Genomic DNA, 19,561 nt, shown 5'->3' on the forward strand with positions numbered 1-19,561 from the left:
GTTTCAAGTATGTTTCTTGTAACAATCATATTATTAGATTCTGATTTCTAATCCATTCTGTTATCCTCTTCCATTTTATTGGTGAGTTCATCCCATTCACATTCATACTTATGACTACTGACTATGTATTTCCTTCCATCCTGTTTTCTTTTATTTATCCCTTTGTCTTTCTTTTTACCCTATTCCTCTACAAAAGTCTGCTTTACTTCTGACCCCTGCTTCCACTTTCTCTTATCACCCTCTCTTTTCTTATCTCTTTCCCTTTCTATTTTCCTGTTGGGTAAGATAGATTTCTGTTCTCAACTGAATATTCTCTGTGTATCTGTGTTTATGTATTCTTCCCTCTTTGAATCAGTTCATATGAGAGTAAGATTCAACATTGCCCACTCTCTTCACATTTTCCCCATACTATAAAAGTTCTTCCTTTCATATTTCTTTTATATTAGAAAATTTCCCCTTGTATTCTTCCTTCTTCTTACAGCAAATCCTTCTTTCTCACCCTTCCATTTTTTTGAGATCATCCCAATATAATTGATTCACACCTGTGCCATCTGACTATTGAGACCTGTTTTAACCAAACTAATTGTGATAAAGTTCATTCCTACATGGGAATGTTAACAGATTAACCTTATGAGTCTCTTATAATGTCTCTTTCAAGTTTACTTTTTATATTTCTCTTGAGTTTGTGTTTTAATGTCAAATTTCCTTTCAGTTCTATTCTTTTCATTAGGAGTGCTTGAACATTTTCTTTTCCATTACATTTCCTTTCTCCACCCTGGAAAAATATACCCAGTTTTTCTGGTAGATTATCAGCTTCTTTGCTTTCTAGAATATGATATTACTCCTTTAATTTGGTAGCTGCTAAATCTTGTGTGATTTTGATATGGGGGGGCTCCATGGTATTTGAAAGGTTTCTTTTTGATTGCTTGAAGAATTTTCTATTTGATCTGAGAGTTTTGGAATTTACAATATTCATGGGAGTTTCATTTTGCCTTCTCTTTTAGGGGATTATTGGTAGATTTTTTCAATTTCTAGTTTGTCTCTAGTGCTAAGGTATTTGAGCAGTTTTCCTTTATAATTTCTTGTAATATGATGTCTAAGTTCTTATTTTGATAGTGTTTTTTCCAACTATCTCTTCTTGATCTATTTTCAAGGTCAGTTGTTTTTAACAGTGAGATCTTTCACATTTTCTTCTATTTTTTCATTCTTTTGATTTTTCTTTGTTTCTTGATTTCCTTTGGAGTCATTAGCTTCTACTTGCCCAATTCTAATTTTATTTTCTTCAATGAGCTTTTGTTTATCTTTTTCTGTTTGGACAATTTTGCATTTTTTAAATAATTATTTTCCTCAGTGGAATTTTTTTATACCTCTGACTATTTGGCCAATTGTATTTTTAAGGTGTTTTTTCTTATTTGAGGTGTACTTTTTGTGCCTCTTTTACAATTTGTCAATTGTCTATTAATACTTTTCTTACTTACTATACATACTTTTCTCATTCCCCCCATTTTCCCTCTACTATTCTTACTTGATTTTTTTAATATAATGTTATTTCTTTGTGCTTTCTTTAGCTCTTCCCAGAATTCTTGTTGAGTTTGTGTCCAATTTGCATTTTTCTTTGAGGCTTTGCTGATAGCTATTTTCACTTGTTGTTTTTTTCCTAGTTTGTGTCTTGATCATCCTTGTCACCACAGTAGATTTTTATGGTCAATTCATTTGTTTGTTTTTATTTGTTTTCCCTTGATTTTCCAGCCTATTTCTTGATGTTCAACTTTCTGTTAAATTTGGGTTCTGCTCACCTGGGAGAGAGGCACTGTCCCAAACTTTAGTTTAGTTTTTTTTTTTTACATTGGTGTTTTCAGAAAGTTCTAAGAGTTTGGAAGTTTTTTGTGCTTTCGGGGTGGTATGATTTGAGAAATAGAGGTGGTCACTGTTATCCTGATCTGTGTTTGGGTTCTTACCTAGGAAGGGTCCTTTCTCTCCTGCAATTGCAAGTATTACTGCTCCTCAGGATCACTGCTCCCTTGTGACTGAAAGCATTCTTCTCTGTCCTTGGACTGCAACCTGAAAGTGGGTATGGGCAATGAAGTTGTCAAACAGAGTCTGGTTCTGCACCCAGTGCTAACACCAGGGGTCAATCCTCTGTAATTGCTTTTTTTTTTAAGGATTTTGCAAGGCAAATGGGGTTAAGTGGCTTGACCAAGACATCACAGCTAGGTAATTATTAAGTGTTTGAGGCTGGATTTGAACTCAGGTACTCCTGACTCCAGGGCTGTTGCTCTATCCACTGCACCACCTAGCCACCTCTGTAATTGCTTTCTAACCAGTTCTCAATCCCCTTACTATATCTGGGATAAAAGCTCCTAAAACTGCTGCTGCTTTTACAGTCTCCTCCAAGGCCCATAACTGGTATTGCCATCATTTGTGCTCCAGATTGGCTCCCAATTCAGACCTTTTTTCCCAAACTTCTGATTGTCTTGGTCTGGAAAAAAATTTCTCTTGGCTTTACTGCTCCAGAATTCAATTTGAGGTGTTTATTTTAATGTTGTTTGTAGGGAGATGTTGGGAGAACTGGGGTATACAACTTCTACTCTGCATCTTAGTTTCATGTTAACAAGATTTTAATGAATCAGCCAACTACTTCATGCAGGTTGGCATATGTAGATGCAAACAAATCCTTTGTGTTGCCTATTAAAAAATAGTTTTTGAGAGAAGTCCTGAATGAAGCAAGTAATGGTCATTGGTTGCATTTGAAACCAGTAAAGAACTTACTGATAGGGAAACTTGATACTCCATACACAACTTGATCTCACATTTTTTTTAGGTTTTTGCAAGGCAAATGGGTTAAGTGGCTTGCCCAAGGCCACACAGCTAGGTAATTATTAAATGTCTGAGACTGGATTTGAACCCAGGTAACTCCTGACTCCAGGGCCAGTGCCTTATCCATTGTGCCACCTAGCTGCCCCCTCCATACACAACTAATATCCTTGGGGTTTCATGACTGTGAAGTAGACTATCATTTGGAAATTAGACTGTATGTATGGAGCTTTATTTGAAGTATAAATGGGCACTGATCCACTGACCTATATTTTAAAAGAACAATGCTAGTTTGGATGCTTCCTAGTTTGGATGGGTAGCAGTGCTAATAATGTTTGTCCTTCATTTTCAAAAAAGACTATGACAATCAAGGAGGGGATGCCATGACAAGCACATGAATTGGATTTGAGTGAGGAGGTGCTGTACTAAGTCACTAACTATCTGTATCCAGTGGCCAGATATGAATCAGGATAACTGGAGATGGCCCACTGTGATACCTATCTGCTATATAGCAGTGTTAGGCACCTCCATGTTCAGTACATACTGTTGTCTCAGGAACACTAATGTAAATATATAGATGCTCTCATGTGATACGAAGCTGTGATAAGAATAGAAAAAGTGAAGGTTATTTGTGATACCCAGGGACCTGGACAATAGTTAAATGGAAGTGCAACTAAGAGCTTGTGACTCCCATCAGAGGGTGTACCACAAGTGTATATGAATATATACATCAATCTATTTTGCTCCAATTATCCTTGTAGAACAGGTGGTAAGAAAAGTTTTGAGAAGTTATATAAGCCAAAAATCGAAGGAGTGGCCCTTGGTGAGTCAAACTTCATTCTCTTAAGAGCACTTTGCTATTGTGGCAATGATAGAAGTTAGAACTCTATAGTGAGGTGCTCTCCCAGACTGTATCCATCTCACAGATGGTATTTACCTCAGGCATTTCACTCTATGCCATGAAGGTATTACATAGTGATTTTGGACATTTGAATCAAGAGTGAACCTTGGAGAGAGAGCAAGAAACAGATATTACTCACCTAAAGTGGCAGTAAATGTCTACCATATTCAAAGGAACATTATGTTTCATCTTTATAGATAGTAAATCCATGAGCATATCCTAATGGTGACTTGATTATTCCCCAAATATATACAGACCTACCCAACCAAGAACTAATATCTCTCATCTCCTTTAGAAGATTGTTCTCTCAGACCTCTTTCCTGTTCTTCTCATTATCACTTTCACTATGATCTAGTTTGTTTCCTTACAACTTCATCAAGTGTTCCCTGTTCTATAAATCTTCCTCTTGACCCTATTATCTCCTCAAATGATCAATTTATATCTCTTTTCTCTCATAGCCAATCTTCTAAGAAAAAAAGTTACCTATTCTTGGCAGCTCTACTTCCTTCCTCTCAGTGTTTTGCAATATAGTTTCTAATGTCATCATTCAATTGATACTATCCTCTGCAAAGTTACCAGTGATCGTTTAATTGCCAAATATGATGGATGTCCTTTTTAAAATTCTCATCCTTGTCTTCTCTTTCTTTGCAACATTTGACATTACTGATCATTTTTTCTTCTTTGATACTCAATTTTCTCTAGTTTTTATGAAATTTCTGTTTTCTTCTACTAGTTCGACTACTCTTTTTCAGTCTCCTTTACTGAATCATCATTCATATTCTGCCTCTAAATATGAGTGTGAGTCATGTTATATCCTGGATTTTAAGAATAATCTATTTCTTCAGGAAATTTATAGAAAATAGACAGAATTATGCTTGTCTCTCTATCTCTCTAAATCATCTATAGATTTTCCCTTAATGTATTCAGTATCTTTATTGCTAAAGTCAGAAGAACAATCCTTCATGTGTGTGGCTCTAGGAGTGTTATAATGAACCAGTATTCAATAGGCTCATGATGTTAGCTCTCAGTTTACTCATAAAGGACCTATTAATAATACAACAATACAAGAAGTTTTAGGATTGAATTATTTAACTATGCAGAAACTATCTTGAAACATCTTGTTTGAGTAGTAAAAGAAGACATTGGAAAACAGGTTGCATAATTATAGCCTAAAAATAATTTTTTTCCATTGAATCCCTGCAATGTTAATGATATCCAAGATGGATATCTCAGATTAATCACCATACTCTAGTATCTTTTTAAAATCATAGTTCATGAACCCTCACTTATATCTTACCTTCCATAGTCAGAAACATTTCAAGGCAAAGCTTATTTAGTAAAATCACATAGTAATAAAAACAGCAATGAAAATTCCCTTAGTACATTGGGAATACATTTCCTCCTGGTTATGCACATCAGTAGTAGTGTGGACACACACAAGGAATGTGTGGAGAGGCATACAAAAACAGAACACCGCTGACCAGTGAACCTGTGAAGGGGTTTATGGGAGTATAGATATAGATACATATAGATACATTTAGATACATATAGATATATATAGATATATATTGATACGCAGATACATACACATATCTATACATTTATATACACACTTTCTATCTCTATCTCTATATGGTATCTGTTTAGACAGAGCTTGTGTGTGTAGAGAGGTAACTCAGATATTTGATACAGCAGGGCTACTATGTTTTAGTGATGTCACTAAATTCTTCTTTACTTTATACATTCATCTGATAACAGCTATTATTTTGATGGACACTTCACTACTGCTGGCTGTAGTGGCCCCATTGGGAACATGGCTTTGAAGCATCTCCCTGCCCATTGCTTCTTTTTATTTATTTAATTTTTAGATTTTTCAAGGAAATGGGGTTAAGTGGCTTGCCCAAGGCCACACGGCTAGGTAATTATTAAGTGTCTGAGGCTGGATTTGAACTCAGGTACTCCTGACTCCAAGGCCGGTGCTTTTATCCACTGTGCCACCTAGCCACCTTGCCTATTGCTTCTTGGGGTAGCCTTTGGCTGCAGTGTTATTGCAGCCTCAGGAGGAAAGTATATTCTGCCCTTGCTCTTTTGGTTCAGAGCCAAACTCTTTTACAAAAATAGCTTTTTTAGAAGAATAGCAATCCTTGTTTCAGTCATAGAAACAACAATAGCCCTAAGGTTAAAAAAAAAACAAAACTTTTTTTCCTTTACAGGAGATTATCTGTTCTTTTCCAGAGTCTGGATTAGAAGGCCTTTATTTCCTTATGGGCATATTATTTGCCCCAGCTGCCAAGATTATTAAAATTAAAGCATAGCCCCCTGGGATAACTAATGTTCTAAAGTTAAATCTTTTCTTTGAACTCAACTTCCTAGTCATTGAGCTTGGGTTTCTTTAGGTGTCTCCACTTTAGCCTCACTTAGCTTATAGCAAATATTCCCTATGCTTTCCAATTTTTATATATGAAGACTATACCTAGTTATCAAGCATGCATGGGCAAGTTGTAATTTGTTTAATTACTATGGAGTTCTGGTGTACTCTAGTTTCTCATTTCCAAAACATCTTCCAAAAATCAGGCTAAATCCAGGGGGCTGGTCTCTACAGGCCTTCTAACTTCCTTGCCACCTTCTTGGCCCATCAACCAATGTCTAAGGGACTTGGAGCTCAGCCTTAGACTGACTTGCTATATGTCTTCATTTATAAAGTGAAGAAGTTGAATCGAATCAAAAGAGCCTTCCAGGTTTATATTTGAATCAAATTTGGTTGACATGTTGGCTGATTTTTACTTACATTTTTATTCTTTGATAGGAGTGATGGATGTCCTCTGCCCACCTGAGTGGATTGGGAAGAGATATTTTTGAAAATAAAGGTGATGTGAAACACAAGGTATCAGCAAGTATGGGAGGCTCATTAGCCTGGCCTAGGACAGGTCACATTCTAAGTTCTGCTCTTGTATTTCAGGCCCTGGCAGGACAAGACTTGTGCTTTTCCTGTCTTCCCTTAAGTAAGAGAGTCTGTTGTCAGTATTGAGTATGACCCAAATATCTGGTTGAATTATTCCAACTGTAATCCATGCAACTGGAGCAGACTCCAGGAGGCTCAGAATATAGCTCTCCAATGCAGGAAATGTCTTCTTCACATTCACTGCCAAGGAGCCATTCAGCCTCTGGTTCCAAACTTCCAGTGAGCTCACTTTTGTTTATGTCAGATACTTGACCCCTGACTTTTCTGGTAGCAGGGTTTCCATCAGCACATTCCACTTTTGGATGGCTCTTATTGTGAAATGATGGGAACTGTTTTAATTTTCCTATTTATGTTTCTGTTTGTCTCTCAGAAGAGAGACATAGAAGAGATAACTAATAAACTTGGGGATTATGTTTTGCTGTGTGTTTATCTTCCACAAACCTAGCAAACTATCAAGAGGCTTTCTGATTGACTCAAAGTTGCTTGGAATTTGAAAAATGGGTCAATGAAATTGGTCTCTTCAATATCCAGATAGCTGAACTCTAAATAGATTCTTATCTTAACTGGTCCTGAGTGGAAATCAGAATAGCCTAGGGAACTCTAATTTGGTTGAAGAGTCTAAGAAGTTTAGGGCTTCCTTTTACAGAACTAGAGGATTTTCTTATATATATATAAATAGCTAATGATGTTCATTCAGTTGTATTATTTATGAATGAACTAACCCTAGAAAACATATACTTGAAGTCTGGAACATGTGGAAGCAATGGGGAGAAGGGGAGAAGGATAATAGGTGTTGGACCCAGATACCAGGGATACCCTGATGGTGGCAAAGGAAGGGTTGGGGAGAGTGGAACATCAAGAACCTTGGTTTGGGAGCCAGGGACCAGGAAATTTTTTGAAAGTGATAGCTGAAAACCCTAGGGATGGAGGCAAAGGCTCTAGGTTGGTTCCAAGAGAAAGAATCAGGACCCTGGGAAGCTGACACAGGTCAGAGAGCCTGAGGTCCAGTCTTTATCACTGGCATATGTCTGAAGGAAGCCAGGAAGGTTCTCCTTCCTTGACCTGGGAGGCTCAACTTCAGAACTGGCAGGATTAGTGACACCCTAAATCTGATGACCATTTTTTATCTCTACATGTAGAGGAATGGTTTGGTTGCTAGAAGAATGACTCGGCAGGGCCCTGAAATCTCTGAGGAGCTTAGCTTGTGGCTTGGTTTCCCAAGGATAGGCTGAGTCCCTAAAGCGACATCTCCCTGGCCTCTAGGTTAGAGTGTGCATGAGCTACAAGGGTCCCTCCAGCTGGTCCAACCTCCTCATTTTACAGAAAAGGGAACCAAGGCCTAGAGAGGGAAGGGGATTTACTCTTCCTTTGAAACACAGTGAGGCAGTGGCAGAACTGGTGCTAAAGCCCAGGCTTCTATGTAAAGGCCTGGCATTCTGCCCATCCCCCTCCACTTTAGTTTTAGTAGTAATTGCTCTGTAAACTTCCTCTTGTCTGAGTTTCCTTAGTGAGATCATCCCTTTGTAGGCATGGACCAGGTCTTCATTTCTAGGCCCTAAATACTTGTCTCTTCTCACCTGCCACAAGATTAGGAGGCTTAAGCTGTTTTGAGGGAGACCTGGCCTTGCTGTTGACTAGCTCAGCACTTCTCTCATTGTTTTTACTTCTGTAAAATGGGAGAAGAGACTGAGGATCCTGGCCCTGTGTTTCTCACAGTGCTTTCCTCTGGAAAGAACATTTATAGGAATGTAAGGAGGCAGCGAGGTAGCTCAGTGGATAGAGTGCCTGGGCTGGAATCAGGATGGATCTGAGCTCAAATCCAGACTCAGACACTTGCTAGCTGTGTGACCCTGGGAAAGTCACTTAACCCTGTTTGCCTCAGGATTCTCATCTATCAAAGGAAGTGGAGAAGAAAATGGTGAACCTTTCCAGTATCTCTGCCTAGATAAGTTTGTGGAATCATGAAGAAATGGACAAGACTGAAACAAGAAATATAAGAAAAAACCTGTAGAAATGCCCATTGTGATGACGAAGACTACTACTACTACTTCTGTTATACTTTCTTAAACCTAAGCCTCAGGGAACTCTTATGCTGCTTTAATTTTCCTGGCAGTCCAGTTTGCCCAGGGAATTCTGTGGCAGAAGGGAGGGAAGGAGTCCTCTTTTAGTCACAGATGGCTCTATTGGCAGTATTCGGGGGCACTCGGGGACAAGTGATACCAGGTCCCTGTTTCTCCTTGTCTCCCTTCTGTGCTCTCACTTTGACTACCCCTTCCTCCCCCAACCCAATGTTCTGGGATCCCAGAGCAGCAGTCTACAGGGATTGGCCCAGGGAGGAAGAACCCTGAGCTTGGACACACAAGAATTAACTGGTCCAGAAGTTAATAGGAACCATAATGGACTGTGATCTTTAATAGATCACTTCCCTTCTCCACTTTTCAGGTGGAATTGAACTAGCTATTCTCTATAAGGCCATTTCCACCTGTAACACTGTAATTCGAGGAGCCAGCCAGGATGGCCCTAGGTCCCCAGGCTAGATATAGGGCTTAGATTTTTGTTGGGACCTTTCAGAGTAGACAGAATTTATGCCCCTCCTCTCCTCTGCTTAGGGTTCTGTGGCTCTGACCCCTGGTCATGGAGGTTGGTGAACTATACACCTCCTCCTTGCCAATAGCCACATAGAAAACCAGGAGAAAGAGCCCCAGAGCCCTAGACATTTGGGTCCGAAATTCTGCCATTCTCTCTCCACACGTAACCTTGGCAGGTCTCCATATCAGACTCAGTTTTTAAGGTCCCCTCCCAATTCTAGGAGTCTCTAGACTCTGGCTCTCAGCCCCAACCTCTACAGGAGAATGAGATTATTAACTGGGTTCTTACCTGTGAGCAGTCTGAGTGGATGGGGACCGTTTCCTGGGTCAACAGCAGCAATAACCTGCTCTGTGTTCTATGCCATCTGACTATCTCTGGGGGCTTATGGATGGGCTGGCACCTATATTTATAGACTCTGGCAACATTATCCTCCAAGAGCCAGGTGACAGCCATAATCATCTGATGACAGGCAGTGAGAAGGAAGCAGGGGGATTGGTCAGGGGATTTCAGAGCAGGTCCTCTCCTATATTGCTTGGGACCTGCTTTGAACCTGGCTTCTTGTCACTAGGAGCTGGGCTGGGGTGGTGAGGGGGCAGGGAATAATATCTGAAATTTAGTAACTGTGAAAGTCACTTCCCCCTCTCTGAAACAGTTTTTTCCATTTATAAATTAGAGACAATAATACTTGCACTATTTCCTTCACAGGGCTGTGATGGGAAATGTTTTGTAAACTGAAGAATAATAGGATTTAAAACTGTCATTATCTTTGTGTCTGGGGACCAGGACCATGGGAGTTTAATCAGAGAAAAAAATCAGTTTCTTGACTGAGAGGATAGAGCATTTACTTTTTTGATCAGTTAATTCAGTTAATTAGGTACTTGTGTACAGTGTTCTGTTCTTTGTGTGAGGGAATACAAGGATGAAAAGCAAATCTGTTCTCAAAGATCTTATCATCATCTCGGGGATAAGGTTTGGGTACAAATGATCTTCTAACCCCCTCCTCCCTAGGTTCTTTGTTCTTTTTGCATTGAAATGCAGTGAATTGCTTATCACTGGAGGGTTGCAAGGACAGGTTGGATAGTCATTTGCCAAGGATGCTATGGATTGGATTTTGCTTCAGATAGAAGTGTTGTCCTCAGAAGCTCTTTCTAGCCCATATTATGCATTGTGCAGAGCATAATGCTACATATTTTGGAGGAGATACAGAAGTCAGTAGTACTTAGGTAACTGCCCTCAAGAAGATCACAAGTCTAGAGAACCTTATAAATTTGAATAGAATGATGGAATGCTGTGTGGCCAGGGGCAGGCATTAGCTGGAGGCAGTGCATGGGGTTGGAAGTGAGAATTAGGATATCCCTACAAGTCTCCTATTTTCCAAGATAAAGATCCCTGATACTTTAAATGATTGTCCTATGGTATAATCCCAAGGACATAGGGACTCTCCCCTATCTGGTGAGTAATCTTATTATTTTTATCATTGGTTCTTCCTAAACCAGGTGATATTCAATCCAGCATTTCATGTAAAGTCTGATTAGATCAGAATCCAGACTGGCTGTCTTCCTAGTTAAGGGGACATTAATTTTTGCTGCATTGCAATCAGTCAACCAATCATTGTTGATTCAAAGTAAGCTTGCACTTCACTAAAAATCCACAGTATAGGTCCTTTTCAGATGAACTGCTATTTAGCTATACCTTTGCAGTCTTATACCTTGTGAAGCTTATTTTTTTGATCAGATTTAGTTTTGCCCTGATATTTTTCATCTTTTTTTTAGGTTTTTTTTTTTGGTAAGGCAAATGGGGTTAAATGGCTTGCCCAAGGCCACACAGCTAAGTAATTACTAAGTGTCTGAGGCCGGATTCGAACTCAGGTCCTCCTGATGCCAGGGCTGGTGCTTTATCCACTGTGCCACCTAACTGCCCCTATTTTTCATATTTTTACAAAAATGATTTTTTAAATTGATTTTGTTTTTTATATCAGCAGAGTATTCGAGTATTCCATGGGGATGCCTTCTCTGACCCCTCCCTAAGCGTTATGCCATAAAATCTTTAAAAATTTGTTATATTTAATTTTGTTGGTGTGTCATTCTTTCCATTTCTATTATTGAGTTAATGTATAATTTTTTTGGTTTTTGTTTTCTTCATTCTGCATCAGTTCACATAGATCTTCCTATGCTTCTCTGTATTCACACATATCATTTCTTATAGCATAGTAATATTGCATTACATTCTTATATTACAGTTTAGCCATTCCCCAATTCACAGCCATTTACTTTGTTTCTGATTTTTGGCTATTAGAAAAGATGCTGCTAAAAATATTTTGAAGGATAGGGAGACTTTTCTCTATCTAATAGCTTCCTCGTAGTATAAACCCAGTAATAGATGAGTTCAAAGATGAGTTCAAAGGGCATGGGAAATTTAGTAATTACAAAATGTTTTTCAAAATGGTCACACCATTTCACAATTCCACCAAAAATATATTGGTGTACCTCATTAACTGTTGCCATTTTTGTCAATTTATGTGATGTAAGCTGAAACCTGTTTAATTTGTATTTCTCTTATTATTTGGAATATTTTTTTCATGTGACTGTTAATGTTTACATGCTTTGACTGTTCATCTATTTGGGAATAGCCATTTCTTTCATTTTCTGTCCATATGCATACATACATGTAAACATATATATCTCTTGGATATCAATCCATTATTAGAAAAAATGGATAGTTTTTCTATTTGACCATTTCACTTGTTTTCCTAAATGTGTTATTCTTATCTGTTCAGAAGCTTTTCAGTTTCAAGTAATCAAAAGTATTTATCTTTTGTAATTGACTCCAACTCTTAAGAATACATCTCCATGGGACTGATGATCAACCTTAATGGACTTGCTCATTCCATCAGTGCAACAATCAGGCACAATTGTGGGATGTCTGTGATGGAGAATACCATCTGTAAATCTTTCTTAAAAATAAAAGAATACATCTCTTGGGGAGTGGCTAGGTGGCACAGTGGATAGAGCACCAGCCCTGAAGTCAGGAGGACCAGAGTTCGAATCCTACCTCAGACACTTAATAATTACCTAGCTGTGTGACCTTGGGCAAGCCACTTAACCCCATTGCCTTGCAAAAAACAAAAGCAAAAAAGAAAAAACAAGAATACATCTCTTAGATGAGCATAACTACAAGAACCTTATATATCTTAACAATAACATGTGGATGATTATCACCCTTAATGAACTTGCTCACTCCATCAGTGCAATGATCAGGGACAATTTTAAGGGATCTGTCTGTGATGGAGAATATCATCTGTTTCCAGAGAAGGAACTGTGGGGTTTAAACAAAGACCAAAGATTTATTTTCAGTTTTTAAAAAATTATCTTATGTATTACATAATTTGCTATCTCTAATATTTTCTTTCTTATATTTTTTTCTCTCAAAATATTCACTTTTGTTCTATGCATAACATGGAAACAAATGTAAAGACTATATCAGATTTTCTGTTGGGGTGAGGGGGGAGGCAAAGGAGGAAGGGGAAAAATTATAAAATTCAAAGCCTTGCAAAAGTGATTAGTAAAAACAACCATTGTATGTAATTGGAAAACAAATAAAATATATAATTACCAAAAAAGAATGCATCTCTTACCCATAGGTCTGAGAAATTCATGGTCTGTTTCTCATCTAATTTTTAATAATGTGATCTTTAATATTAAAGGTCACATATCCACTCAGAATGTATTGAAGCTACCTATTCTATTTCAACTTTGCAAATTGGCCAGTATTCTAGCCTGTCAAAATAGTCATGTTTTCATCTGAGTCACTGATAAAATTGTTGACACAAGGCCAATATTAAAGGAGGCAACTCTATTAAAACTTTCCTTCCAAGTTGATATAAAATCATTGTTCTTTGGGTCTGGACAAATTCACATTACAGTTCTAACATACATCTAACATTTTCCTCTTCTACCACAACAGCACGACTGTCAAAACTTCACTAAAATCTAGTTAAGATAGATGTTCAGTATTCTACTGATCTACAAGTTTAGTAATTCATGTCAAAAAGAGGAAAACCAATCAGTCTAGTGCCTTTCTAGATATCCAGTTAAGTATTCCTTTAATAAACTTCTTGGGCCTCCAGCTTATAGAATTTTTTTCTCCTTTAAAAAAATGGTTCACTATTTACTCTTCTCCATTCTGGGATATTTTCCTCATTTTTCTTGATCTTTTAAAAACAACAGGTAGCAATGTAGTATTAACATACTTCAGTAAGCTGGGATATGGTTTGTCTGGCCCTGGTGACTTGAACTGATCATGGTCATTTGGGTGTTCTCCTATTTCTGTATTTGATTTGCATATCACCTTATTTTTGCTTCATCAGTAAAATAAGAATTGGGTAATCACACCTTGTGCCCATCACTATAACATCATCCTGCCCATCTGGTGTAATGATCTAGTGCTTTCTCTAAATACTCTCTTCCCTTTGTTGTTTTTAGCTTTCCTCACCAGTTGTGGCTCACTCATGTTAGAACATTCCTTTACTATTTCTATAGAACTGTGATATGTTTTTTTTTATTGTTAGCTTTGTTGATGCATTTTACTAATAAAATTCAATTTAAGTGATAAGTTCCTTGTTGCATCCATATCAATCTCTATATAACTTCTTTTTCCTCCTCATTTAAATGATTTTAGTATTGTTTTATTCTGGAGTGTCCTCCCCTTCCATTCCCCCATCAGATCTCCACTGTAGAATTTTTAAAATTTATTTAATGCAATGTGGCTAAGTGACTTGACCAAGGCCACACAGCTAGATAATTATTGTGTCTGAGGCTAGATTTGAACTCAGGTCCTCCTGACTCCAGTACTCTATCTACTGTGCCACCTAGCTGCCCCACTACTATAGAATTTTGGTCCATGGGACATTAACTTATTTTTCTCTCTAAACCTTTTGAAATTTGCTTTTTTTCAGAATTTAGGGTTCATGTCAGAATGCACCTTTTCTATCACAAATTCTAAGAGGAACTAATCACTTTTCCCCAAAGTGATTATCTTTTCTATCTCAGCAACAAGTTATTCCTTGTTGTGGAGAACCACATCTAGAATTGATATTCCTGTTGTTGGTCCCTCCACCATCTAAAGAATGAAATTAGAATTAAGGCAAGAAAAGATGAGCTTTTCAGCTTTGTGCTAACAACTCCATCAGATTTCTAGATAATTCACATCATTTGGCCAAATTTGTGATTATTTTTTTCCCCCGAATTCAATTTTCTTCTCTAGGTAGCTATAATAACTATGTCTTACTCCTGACTTCCCTCTCCTGCTTCCATTGTTCTTTGGGTGATTCTGTCCTATGAATTTTGGATTTTTTCCACAAGTGTATCTTTTTTAACATTACTCCTCTCTTCCCTTTTTTTCCTAAGCTGTTCTAATAATTAAGGTATGTGTACCTGTCCAGAGTAACATTCTAGCTACACAACTCATCTCACTAGGTCTCAAATCGCTTTGTAGTGGGACTGCTAATTTGCTTCACTTGTCATTCATACTTTGTTAATCTGTTTACAGATATCAAAGGCCATGTGCAGATTTTTGTTAGTTCCTGTCTTGGACGTTTGTCTTGAGAATTTTTGCCTACCTCAACTACTATTCCTCCTCCTACATTATTGCTGTTTTATGGTATGCAGGCTGGTTGGTTTACAAAGGTACCTCATCAGACAAGAGCTCTGTTTTAAATTTACAAAAATCTGGTGAAATATGCTGTGCCCAGTCTTTGTAAAGTGTTTTTAACTTTTGATCAGGTGGCTATTATGGTCAAAAACCCAAATCTCATGCTCAGCCACCATCTTCTTAACCAGCTATTCACTTCTTGAAGCCTATGCTAGTGGAACACAAGTTTTGGCAGGTCTTAACAAGCTGGAAAAATTTCAAGTGTGTCTTGCAACAGACTGTCTATTGTCTAACTGCCAACCAAACTGTAGAGATGCCCTTTAGTAGTTTGCTGGTCACTAGATGGATTTTTCTAGCTATAACAATTAATTTGTCTAATAAAGCACAGTGAATTAGGGAGGATTCACACAGATGTGATTTTTAGCAGTATTAAAATCAAAGTATAGGCTATACTTTGTTTTTATGAAAGCTGAATTATGGGGGGAAATTATCTTAAAACTTTTTCCTCACTGGATTTTCAGCTCCCAGACTTAAGTGTTCTGTCTAGCAAGTTTTCTCTACTAGTATTTCGGTTAGCTTCCACCCTCCAAGTATGCTCCTTATTTGGAACTTAACATGGATTACCTAGCATCATTTTTTCTCAGGAAGGTCGAGTTCAAATGTCACTTCTACCATGTAATAATAATAATAATAATGCTCCCACTTTGGGCAGACCTTTCCCTCCTTGAGATCTAAAGTGATCACTAGGCTACCTTTCAAATTACAATTTTTCTGCATCTTATCCCCCTTTGAGGGGATGAACTCTGAAAAGACAAGGAATGGGTTTTGCCCATTTCCACTTTAGACCAGGTCATCTGAGTTGTGTAATCTGAGTAGTGAGGCAATTTCACTTTGAAATTCTCTGAAGATATTCCTTCCAACAGGGCCTACTTCAGCCTAAATGCATTCTCATCTTGGGCTTTGTCATCTCATAATCCACCAATGGGGATCCACCCAATCTGTGATTTCATTGGTATAGGTAATTCTAGTTATGGAATCTCCTTCCACAAATGCACATGTCAATTTACATGGAATTTATAGTTTAGAATGGCCTGGGCACCAAGAAGTGATTTGCCCATAGTCAGATTTCAGGCAAGATTTGAATTCAGGTGGCTTTGACTTTAGCCTGATCCTCTACTATGCCAACTGAAAAGGATTATTTATAAATTATACCTTTGGCTCAGTGAGAGCCCTTTTTATAAGCAGAAATGATTACTAGGGAGTGGTCAGGAAGGGGGACAGGATACCCTCAACTGTATCAAGCATTTCCAAAACCAAATAGGAAGTTAAAGACCAAAAAGGGTTAGGAATTCAGCATAAATGGTACTCAGCCTCAAACGCAACTAATGGTGAAAAGAACCAAGGCTTAAAGTCTCAAATAATCTAGAGGTAGTTGGCTGTTAATTTGGTATATTTAAGCACCACAAGTCAGCCAGTCACTGTACTGTTGCTCCACTATCTCTGTACACAGATAGCTTTAGAATAGGTTGAATGACCACTTATTTGTTCACTGTGTGGTAGGGAAGAAATTCTTTTTGGTTATGGGTTAGATTAGATGAGTGTTCAATTCCTTCTTACTCTGAAATGTTATAATGCATACTCTTCCCACATTAAATAGTTTATTTCAATGGACAGGATTTGAATTTATTTTATTTTTCTTGACTTCAACCTTCTTATCCATTTCCGTAGTTATTAGAAAATTCCATTTTGGATTCAGCTAAACAAAGTGGGAAGAGGACATCCAATGAAAACCAAGTCTCTTATTAAGGCTGACTGGGTTAAAGGCCAATGAGGCAGAAAGAGGGTAGCAGAAAACTATGTGGTAAAATAGAAAGATCTTTACATTCTAATTCTTTGAGTTTGAATTCTGGCTTTGTCTAATAATATGCTATTTTGTTTTTTCTGTTAAATGGGGTTAATATTAATAATCCATGCATTGAAATCTAATATGAGGGCTATTGTGAGGAAAATACTGCCTATTTCTCTAATAGTTTTTTACAGTTTACATTGTTATTAAGTACTTAAAACCTTGATGGAACTGGCATCTGGCTTGGGTCTTTTTCCATTCTGTGGGCATTACTTTCATGGTCTAGATGGATCTTAATGGTGAGGACCCCAAATTCAACACTATCTAAAGACAAAACAAACTCTGTCCCTGGGAATACAAGTACATATGGCTTTATTGAGACAGCCTGAGGCTCCTGAGTCCAGACAATAAGTTAAAAGCATGGTTTTCATTTAAGACAATTTCCTAAAAAAACTTCCAAGTAGATGATTTTTTCCCCTTTCCCCAGTGGTTCATACAATCTACCGAAAAAAAAAAAGTCTAACAAAATGATCCCATTCCTACTATTCCTTCCAGTAAAGTCGAAGGAGACTGAACTGTGGATGGGTACAGCATCTAAGGGGCAGAGGTCCTCTTGAATGGGCTCACTGCCTTGGAGGCTTCCTGCTTGGAGTCCCTGTTTCACCATGGTATGGATTTTCCAGACTGTTTTCCCAGCCTCATTAGAGATGTTTGGGATCCTTGGCCTGGAGATTCCTTGCCTGGTGTGTAGCAGACTGGTTGCCAAAAGCAGGCTTCATTCCTGGGGGGTAGCCATGTGCCCTCTCCTTTGTAGTCATGCTAGGGTGTATAGGGAAGAAGGGATAAGGGATTGGGCGCACAATCTAGTCCTTCTGGGAATACTGGGCAGAGAAAATCTTGGCAATCCTCTGTGCTTCTTTTTTGGGCAGATCTGGTGGGACTGGGTTTGGTCTGGGCCGGACAGGCCTTTGGTAATGAATGTTCTTTGTAGACTCACTTGCTCCCTGGAAGAAAAAAAGAGTTTGGTTATGGACAAATGGTGTAGGGATATTTTGGCACAGGCACTCAGGAAAGATGGGTTGCAGGAATAATTAACAAGATTATTAATAAAAATATTTTTGTTCTTGAACAGAGAATGGGCTAAGTAGGGCCTTGGTCTTCAATAAGTAAGAAGTGTATCTTAGTCCTTTATAGATAGTATCAGTGTTGTAGAAAAAAAGCCTGGGGCTCAGGAATTCATTTCAATGCAAGGTCAAAAATTTTGTTTCTCTGAGAGGAAGAGGTGGTACTAGAAAATTTGTGGTCTCTTATACCTTTGATATATATTCTAAGGTCTTCTAAAATCTCTCCTAGCTCTAATGCTCCTATATATAAAGTACCTTGCTTAGTGGATATACACAGAAGTAGAACTATAGAAGTAAAGGAAGGAATATGGCTGGTTCTTCCAGCTTTCCCAAATCTGAGCAAATCTGTGTCCTACCCACCTGCCAACTCAGGGGGCATAGCACTGCGAGCCAACCCATACAAACAAAACCCCAGGGACAAGAGAAAAAACACACCAGACTATGGTACTGAGTATCATCTAACTGTTCTAAAAGAGGAGAAAAAAACCCCAAGGAAATGGAAATTGCTTTTTTTTTTTGCTTATTTGGAAAGTTAACCCAAAGTTGTCAGAAATCTCTACTAAACAAGGGGCCAGTGTAGGTCTTCCAAGCCCCAGACTTCTGCCTTTTCTGCAAGTCGTGTCCTTGGACAGACTATTATACTGCCCTACTACTACTACTTCAATTTCCTTTTTTTTAAAAATGGAGACAATAATCCTCTCAATTTCTATTTGATAGGGTTGTTGTGAAAAAATACTTTAAACTTTAAAGTGCTAATAATAAATTTGGGCTACATGAAAGATCTGATCCATGGTATTGTTTCTATGATACCAGAGTCTCTCCTGGTGGACAGGTACAAGCGGTGTGGTGGATAGGGCATTGTATTTGGAAATAATAATAATAGTAATAGCATTTAATAAATGTTATTTCATTTGATTGTCACATCAACATTGGGACATATTATTGTTCTCCCCATTTTATGAGTAAACAAAGGTAAAATGCCTTGCCCATGATCACATAGCTAGTGAGTGTCTAGGACCAGATTTGAATTTAGGTCTTCCAGGTCCTGGGTGCTATCCACACTGTCACTTGTAACTTCTCTGACTTTTTCAGAGATTAGTTATTACAGTATTATTCTTTGGCAAGGTCACCAGTGAGAAAGATTTGTTTTCTCCCCAGGGGAATGGTGTGATCAGTTGACTCCTGGCCAAGATGTTTTTGTATTTCAGACTATTAAGATAGTGTTTTTGCATTTTTTTCCCTCCCTAGTCCTGTTCCTGCTTTCCATCTGAGATCTCCCAACTATTATTACACAGAAAAACAGTCAAGGTCAGGGCAAAAGATCACAGCAAAATCTTTTCTGTGAGGAGGAAGTTGAGGGGAGGGAGTGCATAAAGTCCTTAGTTCTATTCTCAGCTTCATCCCTAACTTGCTACATGGTTTGAAAGAATATTTTTCTCTCTGTGCTTCAATTTTTGCACCTGTAAAATGAAAAGATTAGATTAAAAGGTCCAATAGTTATACTATTCTATATTCTAAGGTTCCACTCATCTCTGACATATTATGGATAGAATTTAGAATGAGGAGGTCTTGGTGATAAGCTGAATTTAACAGATGAGGAAACAAGTCTAAAGAGGGGGGTAACTGAGGGCCAAGAACTATGACAAGAAAATTCTTGGTTTTCCTCCCCTTTCCCC

At 38.0% G+C, this 19,561-nt stretch overlaps 2 protein-coding genes across 5 annotated transcripts in view; both read right to left on the minus strand.

Annotated features, from left to right (window-relative positions):
* Positions 1–12,296, minus strand: part of LOC141508340 (putative mitochondrial transporter UCP3) — a 39,125-nt gene extending 26,829 nt beyond the window's left edge. The window contains exons 1-2 of the mRNA XM_074216861.1: positions 9,555–12,296; positions 1,959–2,061 (exon numbers count right to left, since the gene is read on the minus strand). The gene's annotated coding sequence lies outside the window, so the exon portion shown is untranslated. The remainder of the gene's footprint in view (positions 1–1,958; positions 2,062–9,554) is intronic.
* Positions 12,297–17,116: 4,820 nt separating this feature from the next.
* C2CD3 (C2 domain containing 3 centriole elongation regulator) overlaps positions 17,117–19,561 on the minus strand; it is a 161,913-nt gene continuing 159,468 nt past the window's right edge. For all 4 annotated transcript variants that reach the window (XM_074216853.1, XM_074216852.1, XM_074216851.1 and 1 more), the window contains one exon: positions 17,117–17,765. In XM_074216853.1, coding sequence (XP_074072954.1) covers positions 17,625–17,765 — 141 coding nt within the window. In that variant the 3' untranslated portion in view covers positions 17,117–17,624. The remainder of the gene's footprint in view (positions 17,766–19,561) is intronic.

The sequence above is a fragment of the Macrotis lagotis genome, chromosome 1 (genome assembly GCF_037893015.1).
Source record: "Macrotis lagotis isolate mMagLag1 chromosome 1, bilby.v1.9.chrom.fasta, whole genome shotgun sequence".
Lineage (NCBI taxonomy): Eukaryota > Metazoa > Chordata > Mammalia > Peramelemorphia > Peramelidae > Macrotis > Macrotis lagotis.